Source organism: Nerophis ophidion, linkage group LG02, assembly GCF_033978795.1.
Source record: "Nerophis ophidion isolate RoL-2023_Sa linkage group LG02, RoL_Noph_v1.0, whole genome shotgun sequence".
Taxonomy (NCBI): Eukaryota; Metazoa; Chordata; class Actinopteri; order Syngnathiformes; family Syngnathidae; genus Nerophis; species Nerophis ophidion.
In genome coordinates, this window is record NC_084612.1 from 84008353 (window position 1) to 84028787 (window position 20435).

Sequence of the window (20435 nt, forward strand, 5' to 3'; positions counted from 1 at the left end):
TGTGTTTTTTATGTTGATTTAATAAAAAAAAAAAAAAAAAATGTATATAAAAAATAAATATAAAATATTCTGCAGCCCGGTACCAAATGACAGGAAGTGTTGTAAATTTAGACAAAAAAAATAGACTCCTTTTAATGCGTCCTATAATCTGGTGCGCCTTATGGTCCGGAATTATTTTTTTTTGTCATGAAAAAGGGATTTTTTTTGGGGGGTTGTTGCACTAATTGTAAGTGAATCTTGTGTTTTTTATGTTGATTTAACTATAAAATATATATATATATTCTGCAGCCCGGTAGACCATAAGTAAGTGTTCTAGTTTTAGAAAAAAAAAAATATATATATATATATATATGTATATATATATATATATGTGACTCCTTTTAATGTGTCCTATAATCCGGTGCATTTTATGGTCCGGAAAATGTTATTTATTATTATTTTTTTTGTTGTTGTTGTCATGAAAAAGGGATTTTTTGGGGGTTGGTCCACTAATTGTAAGTGTGTCCTGTGTTTTTTGTTAATTTAACTATATATATAAAAAAATATATATATTCTGCGGCCCGGTAGACCATAAGTAAATGTTCTAGTTTTAGAAAAAAAAAAAAATATATATATATATATATATATATATATATGACTCCTTTTAATGCGTCCTATAATCCAGTGCGTCTTATGGTCCGGAAAATTGTATTTATTTATTTTTTTTGTCAAGAAAAAGGGAGTTATTTTTGGGTTGGTGCACTAATTGTAAGTGTGTCTTGTGTTTTTTATGTTGATTTAACTATAAAAAAATATATATATATTCTCGGCCAGGTACCAATCCAGCCGCGGCCCGGTAGAACGTAAATATGTGTTCCAGTTTTAGAAAAAAAAACAATATATATATATATACATGACTCCTTTTAATGCGTCCTATAATCCGGTGCATTTTATGGTCCGGAAAATTGTATTTATTTATTTTTTTGTCAAGAAAAAGGGAGTTATTTTTGGGTTGTTGCACTAATTGGAAGTGTATCTTGTGTTTTTTATGTTGATTTAATAAAAAAAAAAAACATATATGTATATAAAAAATAAATATAAAATATTCTGCAGCCCGGTACCAAATGACAGGAAGTGTTGTAAATTTAGACAAAAAAAAAAATAGACTCCTTTTAACGCGTCCTAAAATCTGGTGCGCCTTATGGTCCGGATTTTTTTTTTTTTTGTCATGAAAAAGGGAGTTTTTGGGGGTTTTTGCACTAATTGTAAGTGAATCTCGTGTTTTTTTGTTGATTTAACTATAAAAAAAAAAATTCTTCTGTGGCCCGGTACCAATCGAGCCGCAGCCCGGTAGACCATAAGTAAGTGTGATTTTTTGGGGATTGGTGCACTAATTGTATGTGTATCTTGTGTTTTTTATGTTGATTTAATTATTTATTTTAAATACTTGAAAATGTATTTAATTTGTCAGGAAAGAAAAGGAAGGAATTTAAAAGGTAAAAAGGTATATGTGTTTAAAATCGTAAAATCATTTTTAAGGTTGTATTTTTTCTCTAAAATTGTCTTTCGGAAAGTTATAGGAAGCAAAGTAAAAAAATCAATGAATTTATTTACACAAGTGAAGACCAAGTCTTTAAAATATTTTCTTGGATTTTCAAATTCTATTTGAGTTTTGTGTCTCTTTTAGAATTAAAAATGTCAAGCAAAGCGAGACCAACTTGCTAGTAAATAAATATCCATCATCCATATTCTTCCGCTTAGCCGAGGTCGGGTCGCGGGGGCAACAGCCTAAGCAGGGAAACCCAGACTTCCCTCTCCCCAGCTACGTCGTCTAGCTCTTCCCGGGGGATCCCGAGGCGTTCCCAGTAGTAAATTAAAAAAAATAAAAAATAGAGGCAGCTCACTGGTAAGTGCTGCTATTTGAGCTATTTTTAGAACAGGCCAGCGGGCGACTCATCTGGTCGTTACGGGCACCGTGTTGGTGACCCCTGGTCTAATGACAACAAGCAAATGGCACGGATTCAGTGGAATGTTCCAACATATTGTCATAAAAAAACAAACAGAACCATTTGACTCACAAATGCTGACATGAGAATTAACATGTGGAATGATTTGTTTGTATAAAAGTAGTTTGTCAAGCCAGCTTTCTCAAGTTGTGTTGCAAAATATTCCTGCCATGATTTCCCAATACGACACCATGCCATGTTGTTTATGCACACGTCTGAAGCAATGCTTTTTTTTAATCTGAATGTCACAGGAGGTGAATAAAATCTTAAAATAGTCCTCACATGCTGCACATTTAACCTCTGACCTTTCATGCTTGTCTATTGCATGCAGGCTGGCGCATGACTGTGTGTCGAGCACCGTTTAAACATGGTTAAGTGTGGTTAAGACACTGCATAGTCGTTCTGAATAAACAAAAAACCCTGAAAAGTGAAGTTAAGTCTGACCTGATCTTTTAGACCGGGCTTTGAATTCCAGCAGTTTCCAACTGACATCCGCCAAGCTCGCCATGTTTGCAAGCTGTCAAGTTGCACCACGTTTAAACCGCAGGTCAGGTGTGGACTTTCAAAATAAAACCAAGTAGCGAGACTTTGAAAAAAATACGTCATCAAAAGTCAATTTTACCTTAAATAAGCCATTTATTATTCAAATATAAATAATGAAACTATATTTGAGGTGTTCGAAATGAGCATTATGTAAGTTTTTTGAAGCGCAGAACCTTTATTTTCACAGCAAACCCACATGACGACACTACTACAACTTCCGCTCAGTTGCGCCGCTATCAAACACTTGACATCCGCCATGTTTGCAAGCTGTCAAGTTGTATCATGTTTAAACCACCACTCAGGTATGGACTTTCAAAATAAAACCAAGTAGCGAGACTTTGAAAAAAATCCGCCATTAAAAGTCAGTTTTACCTTGAATAGACTATTTAATATCTAAATATAAATAATTAAACTATACTTTAGGTGTTGAAAAAGAGCATTATGTAAGTTTTTTTTTGACGCACTCAACCTTTATTTTCACAGCGAACCGACATGACGACACTACTACAACTTCCGTTCCGTTGCGCCGCTGTCAAACACTGGAATTACATTAGCGCGGCACTAACGTAAACGCGGAAGTGGAAATATCTCATTCGGTGACACGCGTCCACGCGGTTAATGTGCACACTTTGCAACAAACGGACGCGTATAGAAATATAAAAAAGTCGTTTAAAATCATTTCTGTTGCTTTCATATAGCGGTTAACGTAAAAGACGTGCCGTTTCCTCATGCCGTAAAGCGGCGTGCCGTATTGTTGTTGTCAGGATCCGCACCTGCTCCAGGATGCGCTCCTTTAACTGGGCCGTTTTGGCCTTTTTGCTACCGTTTGTCGCCAAGTACGAAACGTTCGCCCTCCAGGACGTGACGGCCGACCTTTTCGGTGCCAAAAACAACGGCACGCTGGCGGCGTTTGGGGACTTTAACGCCGACAAACAGACGGACATCTTCATCATCAGGGAACGTATGACGTCACTCCCGCTTTCCCACATTATGATATCTCACATATTCCCCTTCTAACAATTTATTTTTAATGCAGAGTCTGAGCTGTTGATCTTCCTGGCGGACTCCAAAGCACCGTACTTCAAGCCCAGGGTTAACATCTCCAAAGGCATTCTGCCAAGGTGAGTTTACACTGGTCGCCATGGTGACCAGACCACATGTTCCTGGTAATGCTGGAGTAGGTTTGCCATGTTCTGTCCTCCCTGTGCCAGTGACACCGTCCTCACCAGTGTGGTGCCCGGCGACTACGACGGGGACTCCCAGATGGACGTTCTCCTCACCTCGCAGATGAGCCTGACGGACTCTTCGGTTTTCATCTTTTGGGGCGACAACCAGACATTAGGTATTCATGCAGTTCCAAGTCTCGGGCAATCTCCTGGTTTAGTTTCAGACCGAGGCATCTAAAGTCGGCCTCCTCCTGGGCTTTTGTGCGTATGTTGCATCGGAGATCGAAACTGAAAGTTAACTTGGCATGTGTAATGACTGCACACCCAGTATTGTCCACTCTTACCACCCGGACACCATTACAACTAGATAATAATATCAAGCAATCAATCAATGTTTATTTATATAGCCCCAAATCACAAATGTCTCAAAGGACTGCACAGATCCGTACGACTACAACATCCTCGGAAGAACCCACAAAAGGGCAAGGAAAACTCACACCCAGTGGGCAGGGAGAATTCACATCCAGTGGGACGCATGCTGACTATGAGAAACCTTGGAGAGGACCTCAGATGTGGGTAACCCCCCCCCCCCCCCCCCCCCCTAGGGGACCGAAAGCAATGGATGTCGAGCGGGTCTAACATGATACTGTGAAAGTTCAATCCATAGTGGCTCCAACACAGCCGCGAGAGTTCAGTTCAAGCGGATCCAAGACAGCAGCGAGAGTCCCGTTCACAGGAAACCATCCCAAGCGGAGGCGCATCAGCAGCGTTGAGATGTCCCCAACCGATACACAAGCGAGCGGTCCATCCTGGGTCTCGACTCTGGACAGCCAGTACTTCATCCATGGTCATCGGACCGGACCCCCTCCACAAGGGAGGGGGGGTACATAGGAGAAAGAAAAGAAGCGGCAGATCAACTGGTCTAAAAAGGAGGTCTATTTAAAGGCTAGAGTATACAGATGAGTTTTAAGGTGAGACTTAAATGCTTCTACTGAGGTAGCATCTCGAACTGTTACAGAGAGGGCATTCCAGAATACTGGAGCCCGAACGGAAAACGCTAAATAGCCCGCAGACTTTTTTTGGGCTCTAGGAATCACAAATAAGCCGGAGTCTTTTGAAGGCAGATTTCTTGCCGGGACATATGGTACAATACAATTGGCAAGATAGGATGGAGCTAGACCGTGTAGTATTTTATACTAAGTAGTAAAACCTTAAAGTCACATCTTAAGTGCACAGGAAGCCAGTGCAGGTGAGCCAGTATAGGTATATATGTATGTATATATGTATATAAAGGTATATACAGTATAGGTATATATGTATGTATATATATATAAAGGTATATACAGTATAGGTATATATGTATGTATATATGTATATAAAGGTATATACAGCACAGGTATATATGTATGTATATATGTATATAAAGGTATATACAGTACAGGTATATATGTATGTATATATGTATATAAAGGTATATTCAGTATAGGTATATATGTATATAAAGGTATATACAGTATAGTTATATATGTATGTATATAAAGGTATATACAGTACAGGTATATATGTATGTATATATGTATATAAAGGTATATACAGTATAGGTATATATGTATGTATATATGTATATAAAGGTATATTCAGTATAGGTATATATGTATATAAAGGTATATACAGTATAGTTATATATGTATGTATATATGTATATAAAGGTATATTCAGTATAGGTATATATGTATATAAAGGTATATACAGTATAGTTATATATGTATGTATATAAAGGTATATACAGTACAGGTATATATGTATGTATATATGTATATAAAGGTATATACAGTATAGTTATATATGTATGTATATAAAGGTATATACAGTATAGGTATATATGTATGTATATATGTATATAAAGGTATATACAGTATAGGTATATATGTATGTATATATGTATATAAAGGTATATACAGTTTAGGTATATATGTATGTATATAAAGGTATATACAGTATAGGTATATATGTATGTATATATGTATATAAAGGTATATACAGTATAGGTATATATGTATGTATATATGTATATAAAGGTATATACAGTTTAGGTATATATGTATGTATTTATGTATATAAAGGTATATACAGTATAGGTATATATGTATGTATATATGTATATAAAGGTATATACAGTACAGGCGTAATATGATCAAACTTTCTTGTTCTTGTCAAAAGTCTAGCAGCCGCATTTTGTACCAACTGTAATCTTTTAATGCTAGACATGGGGAGACCCGAAAATAATACGTTACAGTAGTCGAGACGAGACGTAACAAACGCATGGATAATGATCTCCGCGTCTTTCGTGGACAAAATGGAGCGAATTTTAGCGATATTACGGAGATGAAAGAAGGCCGTTTTAGTAACGCTTTTAATGTGTGACTCAAAGGAGAGAGTTGGGTGGAAGATAATACCCAGATTCTTTACAGAGTCACCTTGTTTTATTATTTGGTTGTCAAATGTTAGAGTTGTATCATTAAATAGAGGTCGGTGTCTAGCAGGACCGATAATCAGCATTTCCGTTTTTTTGGCGTTAAGTTGCAAAAAGTTAGCGGGCATCCATTGTTTAATTTCATTAAGACACGCCTCCAGCTGACTACAGTCCGGCGTGTTGGTCAGCTTTAGGGGCATGTAGAGTTGGGTGCCATCAGCATAACAGTGAAAGCTAACACCGTATTTGCGTATGATGTCACCTATCGGCAGCATGTAGATGCTGAAGAGTACAGGGCCAAGGACCGAACCCTGGGGAACTCCACACGTTACCTTAACGTAATGTGTGTGTGTGTGTGTGTGTGTGTTAGGGCTGGGCGATATGGCCTTTTATTAATATCTCAATATTTTTAGGTCACTTTTTTTTACTCAGAGTACTTACAAGCAGACACAGTGTGTAGACAGAGAAGGGAGAATGGATGCGTTTTGGCCTAAAAAGTAAAGATAAAGGTGAAGTTATAACACTGAACGCCCACAGGAAGAGCTGCCTTAAAATGGGCTAGCTAGGTAGCGGCTAACGTCCTTCTGTAGTGTTTTAGCTACTTCTAAATAACTAATCCTCGCCTCGTACGTTTCTTACAAGTACCATTATCACTGCAGGGCGAGGAATAGCTAAACATGCTTGACTACACACCGTAGCTCACCGGCGTCACAATGTAAACAAACGCCATTGGTGGATCTACACCTGACATCCACTGTAATGATAGCAAGTACAATAGCGTATCTTGTCGATGCTGTTATGAATACATCGATATTGTCAGGAAATATGTCCTTGGACACATGAGGACTTTGAATATGACCAATCCGGTAACTACTTGGTATCGGATCGATACCTACAGTAAATGAGTGGTATCATCCAAAACTGAGGTACAGTATCAAAGAAAAGAAGAATAAGTGATTATTACATTTTAACAGAAGTGTAGATAGGACATCCATCCATTTTCTACCGCTTATTCCCTTTTGGGGGTGCGGGGGCGCTGATGCCTATCTCAGCTACAATCGGGCGGACCCTGGACAAGTCACTCCCTCACCACAACATTCACACACTAGGGACCATTTTGTGTTGCCAATCAACCTATGCCCTGGTGCATGTCTTTGGAAGGGGGAGGGGCCTATACCAATGTGCATGTCTTTGGAGGTGGGAGGGGCCTATACCAAGGTGCGTGTCTTTGGAAGTGGGAGGGGCCTATCCCCAGGTGCATGTCTTTGGAGGTGGGAGGGGCCTATACCAAGGTGCATGTCTTTGGAGGTGGGAGGGGCCTATACCAAGGTGCATGTCTTTGGAGGTGGGAGGGGCCTATCCCCAGGTGCATGTCTTTGGAAGTGGGAGGGGCCTATACCAAGGTGCATGTCTTTGGAGGTGGGAGGGGCCTATACCAAGGTGCATGTCTTTGGAAGTGGGAGGGGCCTATACCAAGGTGCATGTGTTCGGAGGTGGGAGGGGGCTATAACCAGGTGCATGTCTTTGGAAGTGGGAGGGGCCAATACCAAGGTGCATGTGTTCGGAGGTGGGAGGGGGCTATAACCAGGTGCATGTCTTTGGAGGTGGGAGGGGCCTATACCAAGGTGCATGTCTTTGGAGGTGGGAGGGGCCTATCCCCAGGTGCATGTCTTTGGAAGTGGGAGGGGCCTATACCAAGGTGCATGTATTTGGAGGTGGGAGGGGCCTATACCAAGGTGCATGTCTTTGGAAGTGGGAGGGGCCTATACCAAGGTGCATGTCTTCGGAAGTGGGAGGGGCCTATACCAAGGTGCATGTCTTTGGAGGTGGGAGGGGCCTATACCAAGGTGCATGTCTTTGGAAGTGGGAGGGGCCTATACCAAGGTGCATGTGTTCGGAGGTGGGAGGGGGCTATAACCAGGTGCATGTCTTTGGAAGTGGGAGGGGCCAATACCAAGGTGCATGTGTTCGGAGGTGGGAGGGGGCTATAACCAGGTGCATGTCTTTGGAGGTGGGAGGGGCCTATACCAAGGTGCATGTCTTTGGAGGTGGGAGGGGCCTATCCCCAGGTGCATGTCTTTGGAAGTGGGAGGGGCCTATACCAAGGTGCATGTATTTGGAGGTGGGAGGGGCCTATACCAAGGTGCATGTCTTTGGAAGTGGGAGGGGCCTATACCAAGGTGCATGTCTTCGGAGGTGGGAGGGGCCTACCCCCAGGTGCATGTATTTGGAGGTGGGAGGGGCCTATACCCAAGTGCATGTCTTTGCAGGTGGGAGGGGCCTATCCTCAGGTGCATGTCTTTGGAAGTGGGAGGGGCCTATACCCAGGTGCGTGTCTTTGGAGGTGGGAGGGGCCTATCCCCAGGTGTATGTCTTTGGAGGTGGGAGGAAGCCTATACCAAGGTGCATGTCTTTGGAGGTGGGAGGGGCCTATCCCCAGGTGCATGTCTTTGGAGGTGGGAGGGGCCTATCCCCAGGTGCATGTCTTTGGAGGTGGGAGGGGCCTATACCCAGGTGCTTGTCTTTGGAGGTGGGAGGGGCCTATACTCAGGTGCATGTCTGGAGGTGGGAGGGGCCTATACTCAGGTGCATGTCTTTGGAGGTGGGAGGGGCCTATACTCAGGTGCATGTCTGGAGGTGGGAGGGGCCTATACTCAGGTGCATGTCTTTGGAGGTGGGAGGGGCCTATACTCAGGTGCATGTCTTTGGAGGTGGGAGGAAGCCGGAGTACCCGGAGGTAACCCACGAAGTCACGGGGAGAACATGCCCGGGATTGAACCCTGACTACGCAGGACCTTCAAATTGTGAGGCAGACGCACTAACCCCTCTTCCACCGTGCTGCCTAGATAGAACATGTTAAAAGCAAAATTTAGCAGATCCATTCATCCATTTTCTACCGCTTATTCCCTTTGGGGTTGCGGGGGGCGCTGGTGCCTATCCCAGCTACAATCGGGCGGAAGGCAGGGTACACCCTGGACAAGTCGCCACCTCATCGCAGGGCTTAGAAATTTAGCAGATATTAACAGTAAATGAACAAGTAGATTAATAATTCATTTTCTACAACTTGTATTTAATATTCTAAACTAGGGATGCACCGAAATGAAAATTTGTGGCCGATGCCGAAGAAAATGTAAACGCTTGGCCGAATACCGAATAATGAATGCAGTTTTTCACAATTTTTTTAATATTGCATAAATAGCCTAGAATAAATATTTAGACATGTTTTTCAAATAAAGTAATTTTTTATCGAATATTGACATTTTTTTAATATTCCAGTAGTCTTTGCTTTTCAAAAAAAAAGCACAGTTTTTCATTTATATTAGGCCTTCAAACAAAACATGCATTCCAAAAAAAAAAAAAAAGTGCATTAAAGTGGATAAACCCACAACAAATGAATTATTGTCCTTTTGGCAAAAGTCAGCTAAGCCACAGTAGATATGCTAATAATGTAAACAGAAGGCTTAAGTAAATCTCAATTAAGTGTGTGCTTGTAACCTCATACACTTATACAGGTAGCCTACACAACAGGCTAATAATGTAAACAGAAGGATCAAGTAAATCTCAATAAGTGTGTGCTTGTAACCTCATACACTTATACAGGTACACAACATATCCCAACGTCACTGCACGTTGGTTGATTGCGTCACCGCGTCCAAAAATTGCGTCACACGCCACTATTCGGCCTTGTTTTTAACTCATTCCGCCGAAGGCCGAATGTGGCTTTTTTTTCCATATTCGGCCGAATATATTCGGTTACCGATTAATCGGTGCATCCTTATTTTAAACACAATAATAGGTGTATAAATGACACAATATGTTACTGCATATGTCAGCAGACTAATTAGGAGTCTTTGTTTGTTTACTTACTACTAAAAGACAAGTTGTCTAGTATGTTCACTATTTTATTTAAGGACAAACTTGCAATAAGAAACATGTTTAATGTACCCTAAGATTTTTTTGCTCAAAAAAAGCTAACAACGCCATTTGTTTGTGGTCCCCTTTATTTAGAAAAGTAGCGAAATACATGTTGGTTCCAGTACCGTGTAACAAAATATTGGTATCGGGACAACACTAACAGATGTTTATCTTCATGTTTTGGTGTCTGCAGACACAGTTGGTTGGATCAAGCTGAACAAGACCTTCAAGGATCAGCCTCTGGTCATGGAGTAAGTACAAATGCTGTCAATGCATAGTTTTTGGATTGTCGCCTTCATATTCGCTCTGCTTAAATTAGCGGTGTCCAATTTCTGAAAATATTATTACAAAAAGTAACACAAAAAGTGGAATAAAAGAGCAAATAGGTCAAATTTAATGCAAACGAGTTGTCATGGTTACTAATAACCGGGTTGCCATGCAGGATGTTTGTTTCTTTCTTTAAAACTGTTAGTGCTTCAAAAATAATAATGACTCAAAATCAATATTGTTCAGAATGATTGACTTTCTTCAGTTTCCAATTACTTATGTTAAGTTAAAATTAAAGTAACAATGATTGTCTCACACACACACACACACACACACACACACACACACACACACACACTAGGTGTGGTGAAATGTGTCCTCTGCATTTGACCCATCCCCTTGTTCACCCCCTGGGAGGTGAGGGGAGCAGTGGGCAGCAGCGGTGCCGCGCCCGGGAATCATTTTTGTTGATTTAAAGGGGAACATTATCAGCAGACCTATGTAAGCGTCAATATATACCTTGATGGTGCAGAAAAAATACCTTTTTTTTTTTTTAAACCGATTTCCGAGCTCTAAATGGGTGAATTTTGGCGAATTAAACGCCTTTCTGTTTATCGGGCTGGGGGCGATGACGTCAGAACGTGACGTCGCCGAGGTAATACAGCCGCCATTTTCATTTGCAAACACCGGGTCTCAGCTCTGTTATTTTCCGTTTTTTCGACTACTTTTTGGAACTTTGGAGACATTATGCCTCGACGGTGTGTTGTCGGAGGGTGTAAGAACACTAACAGGGAGGGATTCAAGTTGCACCACTGGCCCCAAGATGCCAAAGTGGCAAGAAATCTGCCGCCTGACCCCCATTGAATGTGCCGGAGTGTCTGCACATTTGACCGGCGATGACAGACATGGCACAGAGATGTATGGATAACCTGCAGATGCATTTGCAACGATAAAGTTAACATAATCACAAAGGTGAGTTTTGTTGATGTTGTTGACTTATGTGCTAATGAGACATATTTCAATCAATCAATCAATGTTTATTTATATAGCCCCAAATCACAAATGTCTCAAAGGACTGCACAAATCATTAGGACTACAACATTTTGGTTGCGGCGTGACTGCCAGCTAATCGATGCTAACATGCTAGGCTAATCGATGCTAACATGCTATTTACCGGCGATGACAGACATGGCACAGAGATGTATGGATAACCTGCAGATGCATTTGCAACGATAAAGTTAACATAATCACAAAGGTGAGTTTTGTTGATGTTGTTGACTTATGTGCTAATGAGACATATTTCAATCAATCAATCAATGTTTATTTATATAGCCCCAAATCACAAATGTCTCAAAGGACTGCACAAATCATTAGGACTACAACATTTTGGTTGCGGCGTGACTGCCAGCTAATCGATGCTAACATGCTAGGCTAATCGATGCTAACATGCTATTTACCGGCGATGACAGACATGGCACAGAGATGTATGGATAACCTGCAGATGCATTTGCAACGATAAAGTCAACATAATCACAAAGGTGAGTTTTGTTGATGTTGTTGACTTATGTGCTAACCAGACATATTTGGTTACGGCGTGACTGCCAGCTAATCGTTGCTAACATGCTACGCTAATCGATGCTAACATGCTATTTACCGGCGATGACAGACATGGCACAGAGATGTATGGATAACCTGCAGATGTATTTGCAAATATAAAGACAACGAAATCACAAAGGTGAGTTTTGTTGATGTTGACTGCCAGCTAATCGATGCTAACATGCTATTTACCGGCGGTGCTAAAGCAGACATGGCACAGAGATGTATGGATAACCTGCAGATGCATTTGCAAATATAAAGACAACGAAATCACAACGGTGAGTTTTGTTGACGTTGACTGCCAGCTAATCGATGCTAACATGCTACGCTAATCGATGCTAACATGCTATTTACCGGCGGTGCTAAAGCAGACATGGCACAGAGATGTATGGATAACCTGCAGATGCATTTGCAACTAAGTAACGTTTCCTTCCACCCACATTTAATGCGAAACAAACACTTACCAATCGACGGATTTAAGTTGCTCCAGTGTCACAAGATGCGAAAGTCCTGATCGTTTGGTCCGCACATTTTACCGGCGATGCTAACGCAGCTATTCGGCCATGCTATGGCTATGAATTCGTTCAAGAGCTTCAGTTTCTTCTTCAATATATTCATCCTCCAACCATCCGTTTCAATACATGCGTAATCTGTTGAATCGCTTAAGCCGCTGAAATCCGAGTCTGAATCTGAGCTAATGTTGCTATATCTTGCTGTGGTTTTTCATGGTGTTTGTTTACATTGACAGCACTGTATGACGTCACAGGGAAATGGACGGTCGCATCGCAAATAGCGAAAATCAAGCACTTTAAAGCTTTTTTTAGGGATATTCCGGGACCGGTAAAATTTTGAAAAAAAATTCAAAAAATACAACAAGCCACTGGGAACTGATTTTTATTGTTTTTAACCCTTTTGAAATTGTGATAATGTTCCCCTTTAACCCCCAATTCCAACCCTTGATGCTGAGTACCAAGCAGGGAGGTAATGGGGTCATTACAGTACAAACTCACACTATGTCAAATATTACACTTTGAAATATTTTTGGAGGGATAATATTGCATATTTTATGTGTGGGGGGGGGTTTTGACAAACAGAGTAGTAAACAAACAAACAAAAAAGACTTAAAATAGACAGATTGGTAATGCAGAACAGAGGTATTTTTACTTTTTCGACTGAAGACCACATTGAAAAATTAATTTCACTTTCAATCAATCAATCAATCAATGTTTATTTATATAGCCCCAAATCACAAATGTCTCAAAGGACTGCACAAATCATTACGACTACAACATCCTCGGAAGAACCCACAAAAGGGCAAGGAAAACTCACACCCAGTGGGCAGGGAGAATTCACATCCAGTGGGACGCCAGTGACAATGCTGGCTATGAGAAACCTTGGAGAGGACCTCAGATGTGGGCAACCCCCCCCCTCTAGGGGACCGAAAGCAATGGATGTCGAGCGGGTCTAACATGATACTGTGAAAGTTCAATCCATAGTGGCTCCAACACAGCCGCGAGAGTCCCGTCCACAGGAAACCATCTCAAGCGGATCAGCAGCGTAGAGATGTCCCCAACCGATACAGGCGAGCGGTCCATCCTGGGTCTCGACTCTGGACAGCCAGTACTTCATCCTTGGTCATCGGACCGGACCCCCTCCACAAGGGAGGGGGGGACATAGGAGAAAGAAAAGAAGCGGCAGATCAACTGGTCTAAAAAGGAGGTCTATTTAAAGGCTAGAGTATACAGATGAGTTTTAAGTTTGAAACCATTCTAACACCCCTCAATTTTTGGTGAACGTTAAAGTTCCTGCGGACCCCAAAATAATTGGGTCTCAGTGTAAGAAGCAAGTCATATGTTAAAATATATATAGTTTTACTTTTAACACTTAAATATCTACTAATATCTCCAAATCTACCCGTTGTCATATTTTTTTTTTTTACTTAAATGCCCTTTTCTTCCCAAAAAAAACAATTTTTTTATGGAAAAATATGCAACATTTTCCCTAAAACATTTTTCAAAATTAAATATTTGATGTAATTGGAACCTTTAATAGGCCAATAAACAACATTGCTTATAATTCTTTTTATTTTTTAACAATAACAGTTAAAAAAACAGGTGATCCAAAAGGTGTTCACTCATAAAAGTATTGAAAATATGTTGTATTTCAATACGTATTTTAATTTCAATGCTTAAAAGTTTAGATAAACTTGAGATCTATCCATCGATTTGAGGTTTTCATCATTTTTTGATCATGACACATTTAAAATTTTAAAAGTTGCTTCAACGGCAGTTTATTGTAACTTGTTCTTTTTCCATGTCACCTTTTTGCTCGTTGAATCCATCCATCCATCCATTTCCTACCGCTTATTCCCTTTTGGGGCCGCGGGGGGCGCTGGCGCCTATCTCAGCTACAATCGGGCGGAAGGCGGGGTACACCCTGGACAAGTCGCCACCTCATCGCAGGCTCTTTGAATCCACTTATTGTTTTATAGTATTTTTCAAATGTGCCGTTAAACGAATAGCACAGGCCGCAAATTGCAAATAATCTGCATAACCTGCATAATCAAGTGTTGGAAGTAAAAAATAAAATAATAATACATAAATTACTTTAAAAATCCTATATAAAAGCGTTGAAAGTAAAGAAACAAAAAAATCGATAAATTAATTATTTGTTTTTTTGAATTATTTGAGTAATTGATTTATTTATTGATTTTATTTTTTTACTTTCAACGCTTTTATATCGGATTTTTTTATTATTTGAGTAAATCAATTACTCAAATAATTAAAAAAATATTGATTCATTTATTGATTTTTTTTTTTTACTTTCAATGCTTTTATATCGGAGAATAATTGATTAATTTTAAGTTCACTTTTTTATGTTTAAGTCTTTTTATGTTAATCAAAACCTTGTTTTTTATAGCAAAAACACAAAACATGCAACATTTTCAAAAAACAATATTTGATGTGATGTACATGGAGACTTAAAATGGGTCAATAATTCATAAATATGTTGATTTTGATTCATTATTTTTTTTTTGAGCGATGACAGACAAAACCCTTAAATTCTCGGGGATCCAAAAAAATAAAAATAGTAATAAATGAATTATTTGAAAAAAAAAAATCCAATATTAAAGTGTTGTAAAAAAAAAACATCAATAAATCAATCGCTCAAAAAAATGTTTTTTTAAATGTTTTGATGTATTGATTTAAAAAAAAAATTAATTTATGTTTAATGCTTTTTATGTTAATCAAAACCTTGTTTTTTTTATAGCAAAGACACAAAACATGCAAAATTTTCAAAAAACAATATTTGATGCGACGTACATGGAGCCTTAAAATGGGTCAATAATTCATAACAATGTTGATTTTGATTCATTATTATTTTTTGAGCGATGACGGGTAAAAAAAAAAAATCTCAAATCCTTAAATTCTCAGGGATCCCAAAAAATATAAATAGTAATAAATCAATAATTTAAAAAAAAAATTCCGATATTAAAGTGTTGTAAAAAAAAAAATCATCAATAAATCAATCGCTCAAAAAAATTGTGTTTTAAATCTTTTGATGTATTGATTTAAAAAAATGTTTAATTTATGTTTAATGCTTTTTATGTTAATCAAAACCTTGTTTTTTTTATAGCAAAGACACAAAACATGCAACATTTTCAAAAAACAATATTTGATGTGATGTACATGGAGCCTTTAAATGGGTCAATAATTCATAACAATGTTGATTTTGATTCATTATTATTTTTTGAGCGATGACGGATAAAAAAAAAAAAAAATCAAATCCTTAAATTCTCAGGGATCCAGAAAAATATAAATAGTAATAAATCAATTATTAAAAAAAAAAAATTCCGATATTAAAGTGTTGTTAAAAAAAAAAATCCAAAAAATGTTTTTTTAAATGTTTTGATGTATTGATTTAAAAAAATGTTTTTAAATAGATTTATTTATTGATTCTTTTCAAAAAATCTTTGTAAATAATTGATTAATTTATTGTTTTTTTTTTTTTCTTTCAACGCTTTAATATCGGAATATTTAAAAAAAAATGTATTCATTATTATTCATATTTTTGGGGATCCCTAAGAATTTAAGGATTTGAGATGTTTTAATTTATTTGTCATTGCTCCAAAAATAATAATGTAACAAAATCAACATTGTTATGAATGATTGACCCATGTATGACTCCAAATACGTCACATTAAATATTGTTTTTTAAAAACTTCGGGGATAAAACTTTCCATGTTTTGTGTTTTCACTATAAAAAAATGAACTCTATTTTTTGATTTAGAGATTTAAGCATTGAAAAAAATACCACATGACTTATTTTAACCATTTTTATGACTGAGAATATTCTTGAGGGGGACCAAAAGGTAAAATAATTACTATTTTGATTGTATTGGTTCTGAAAATGAAAAACACTTTTAATGTTATAGTGTGCAGCCCCCAGTGATAAAACAATTGGACACCCATGTTTGAACGATAATTTTTTATTCCTATTGTGTGATTAAAAAGGAAAATAAATGAGAAAATGTTCAATAATATTCAGTTTTATGTTGATTGTGGTGTCCATCTTCCTTGCAGCTTCAATGGCGACATGATCCCAGACATATTCGGAGTCACAGACCAGGCCACCACAGAATATTGCTCCCTCGTCAACAGGTGAACTGAAATCTTGGACTTTATGTTGATGAAAAATGGTAGGAAATAAAAAATAAATAATAATTAGTTAGAATGTGAGCCTTTTGTTTAAGTGCACTAGCACCACACGGCATCAAGGGTCATTTGTCAGGTTGACGGAAAAAGGCATTTGAAGTAACTGTTAGTGTATCCCCGACCAGACAGCATGCACTGAAACTTTCTACATAGTAGAACATCGTTGCTGGATTTGAGGGAATTTAATTTGAAAAACCACGACACTAAAAAACAGTTAACTACAAAATAAATGACATCTGCAGATGAGTGATTATTCAGTGAAATAATCGTTTGGCGCAGCCCTAAACATTTTATCATATTCTTTGCCAATAAAGTTTGGCAGCAGACAGGAAGTGTTGAAATGTCAAATTATATTCCCTTCATGGTCTTTTCTCTCCTTGGTAGGAACGTGTTGTGTCAGAGAGCTCTGACTTCAGACGTCAACATGCGGGTCCCGCACGCCAACGCCTTCATTGACCTCAACAAGGACTTGACCGCCGGTAAGTTCCCTTCAAAAAGTCAATCAAAGTTGACTGATATGACACTGAATCACGGTTGTCTCAAAGGGCTGCACAAGTCACGACCAAATCCTCAGCTCTGATTGGATATGGTGTATTATACGCAGCAAAAAGTGTTGAATTTGGTGTATACACGGTTAATAGTATTGAATATGGGCTATTATACACATTAGTGTTGAATATGGTGTATTATACACAGTAAATAGTGTTGAATATGGTGTATTATACACATTAGTGTTGAATATGGTGTATTATACACAGTAAATAGTGTTGAATATGGTGTATTATACACAGTAAATAGTGTTGATTATGGTGTATTATACACAGTGAATAGTGTTGAATATGGTGTATTATACACAGTGAATAGTGTTGAATATGGTGTATTATACACAGTAAATAGTGTTGAATATGGTGTATTATACACAGTAAATAGTGTTGAATATGGTGTATTATACACAGTAAATAGTGTTGAATATGGTGTATTATACACAGTGAATAGTGTTGAATATGGTGTATTATACACAGTGAATAGTGTTGAATATGGTGTATTATACACAGTAAATAGTGGTGAATATGGTGTATTATACGCAGCAAAAAGTGTTGAATTTGGTGTATTATACGCAACAAAAAGTGTTGAATATGGTGTATACACGGTTAATAGTGTTGAATATGGGCTATTATACACATTAGTGTTGAATATGGTGTATTATACACAGTAAATAGTGTTGAATATGGTGTATTATACACAGTGAATAGTGTTGAATATGGTGTATTATACGCAGCAAAAAGTGTTGAATATGGTGTATACACGGTTAATAGTGTTGAATATGGTGTATTATACACAGTAAATAGTGTTGAATATGGTGTATTATACACAGTAAATAGTGTTGAATATGGTGTATTATACACAGTAAGTAGTGTTGAATATGGTGTATTATACACAGTAAATAGTGTTGAATATGGTGTATTATACACAGTAAGTAGTGTTGAATATGGTGTATACACGGTTAATAGTGTTGAATATGGGCTATTATACACATTAGTGTTGAATATGGTGTATTATACACAGTAAATAGTGTTGAATATGGTGTATTATACACATTAGTGTTGAATATGGTGTATTATACACAGTAAATAGTGTTGAATATGGTGTATTATACACAGTAAATAGTGTTGATTATGGTGTATTATACACAGTGAATAGTGTTGAATATGGTGTATTATACACAGTGAATAGTGTTGAATATGGTGTATTATACACAGTAAATAGTGTTGAATATGGTGTATTATACACAGTAAATAGTGTTGAATATGGTGTATTATACACAGTAAATAGTGTTGAATATGGTGTATTATACACAGTGAATAGTGTTGAATATGGTGTATTATACACAGTGAATAGTGTTGAATATGGTGTATTATACACAGTAAATAGTGGTGAATATGGTGTATTATACGCAGCAAAAAGTGTTGAATTTGGTGTATTATACGCAACAAAAAGTGTTGAATTTGGTGTATACACGGTTAATAGTATTGAATATGGGCTATTATACACATTAGTGTTGAATATGGTGTATTATACACAGTAAATAGTGTTGAATATGGTGTATTATACACATTAGTGTTGAATATGGTGTATTATACACAGTAAATAGTGTTGAATATGGTGTATTATACACAGTAAATAGTGTTGATTATGGTGTATTATACACAGTGAATAGTGTTGAATATGGTGTATTATACACAGTGAATAGTGTTGAATATGGTGTATTATACACAGTAAATAGTGTTGAATATGGTGTATTATACACAGTAAATAGTGTTGAATATGGTGTATTATACACAGTAAATAGTGTTGAATATGGTGTATTATACACAGTGAATAGTGTTGAATATGGTGTATTATACACAGTGAATAGTGTTGAATATGGTGTATTATACACAGTAAATAGTGGTGAATATGGTGTATTATACGCAGCAAAAAGTGTTGAATTTGGTGTATTATACGCAACAAAAAGTGTTGAATATGGTGTATACACGGTTAATAGTGTTGAATATGGGCTATTATACACATTAGTGTTGAATATGGTGTATTATACACAGTAAATAGTGTTGAATATGGTGTATTATACACAGTGAATAGTGTTGAATATGGTGTATTATACGCAGCAAAAAGTGTTGAATATGGTGTATACACGGTTAATAGTGTTGAATATGGTGTATTATACACAGTAAATAGTGTTGAATATGGTGTATTATACACAGTAAATAGTGTTGAATATGGTGTATTATACACAGTAAGTAGTGTTGAATATGGTGTATTATACACAGTAAATAGTGTTGAATATGGTGTATTATACACAGTAAGTAGTGTTGAATATGGTGTATACACGGTTAATAGTGTTGAATATGGGCTATTATACACATTAGTGTTGAATATGGTGTATTATACACAGTAAATAGTGTTGAATATGGTGTATTATACACATTAGTGTTGAATATGGTGTATTATACACAGTAAATAGTGTTGAATATGGTGTATTATACACAGTAAATAGTGTTGATTATGGTGTATTATACACAGTGAATAGTGTTGAATATGGTGTATTATACACAGTGAATAGTGTTGAATATGGTGTATTATACACAGTAAATAGTGTTGAATATGGTGTATTATACACAGTAAATAGTGTTGAATATGGTGTATTATACACAGTAAATAGTGTTGAATATGGTGTATTATACACAGTGAATAGTGTTGAATATGGTGTATTATACACAGTGAATAGTGTTGAATATGGTGTATTATACACAGTAAATAGTGGTGAATATGGTGTATTATACGCAGCAAAAAGTGTTGAATTTGGTGTATTATACGCAACAAAAAGTGTTGAATATGGTGTATACACGGTTAATAGTGTTGAATATGGGCTATTATACACATTAGTGTTGAATATGGTGTATTATACACAGTAAATAGTGTTGAATATGGTGTATTATACACAGTGAATAGTGTTGAATATGGTGTATTATACGCAGCAAAAAGTGTTGAATATGGTGTATTATACACATTAGTGGTGAATATGGTGTATTATACACAGTAAATAGTGTTGAATATGGTGTATTATACACAGTAAATAGTGTTGAATATGGTGTATTATACACAGTGAATAGTGTTGAATATGGTGTATTATACACTGTAAAAAATGTTGAATATGGTGTATTATACACATTAGTGGTGAATATGGTGTATTATACACAGTAAATAGTGTTGAATA

At 37.2% G+C, this 20435-nt stretch overlaps 2 protein-coding genes across 6 annotated transcripts in view; one reads left to right on the forward strand and one right to left on the reverse strand.

The window, feature by feature from the left end:
* Positions 1-2535, reverse strand: part of phkb (phosphorylase kinase, beta) — a 274364-nt gene extending 271829 nt beyond the window's left edge. For 4 of the 5 annotated variants that reach the window (XM_061892491.1, XM_061892500.1, XM_061892487.1 and 1 more), the window contains exon 1: positions 2430-2535. In XM_061892491.1, coding sequence (XP_061748475.1) covers positions 2430-2493 — 64 coding nt within the window. In that variant the 5' untranslated portion in view covers positions 2494-2535. The remainder of the gene's footprint in view (positions 1-2429) is intronic. The other variant, XM_061892509.1, reaches the window with a different exon arrangement.
* Positions 2536-3057: 522 nt separating this feature from the next.
* itfg1 (integrin alpha FG-GAP repeat containing 1) overlaps positions 3058-20435 on the forward strand; it is a 365012-nt gene continuing 347634 nt past the window's right edge. The window contains exons 1-6 of the mRNA XM_061892519.1: positions 3058-3489; positions 3565-3649; positions 3740-3870; positions 10276-10333; positions 16529-16606; positions 17045-17139. Coding sequence (XP_061748503.1) covers positions 3312-3489; positions 3565-3649; positions 3740-3870; positions 10276-10333; positions 16529-16606; positions 17045-17139 — 625 coding nt within the window. The 5' untranslated portion in view covers positions 3058-3311. The remainder of the gene's footprint in view (positions 3490-3564; positions 3650-3739; positions 3871-10275; positions 10334-16528; positions 16607-17044; positions 17140-20435) is intronic.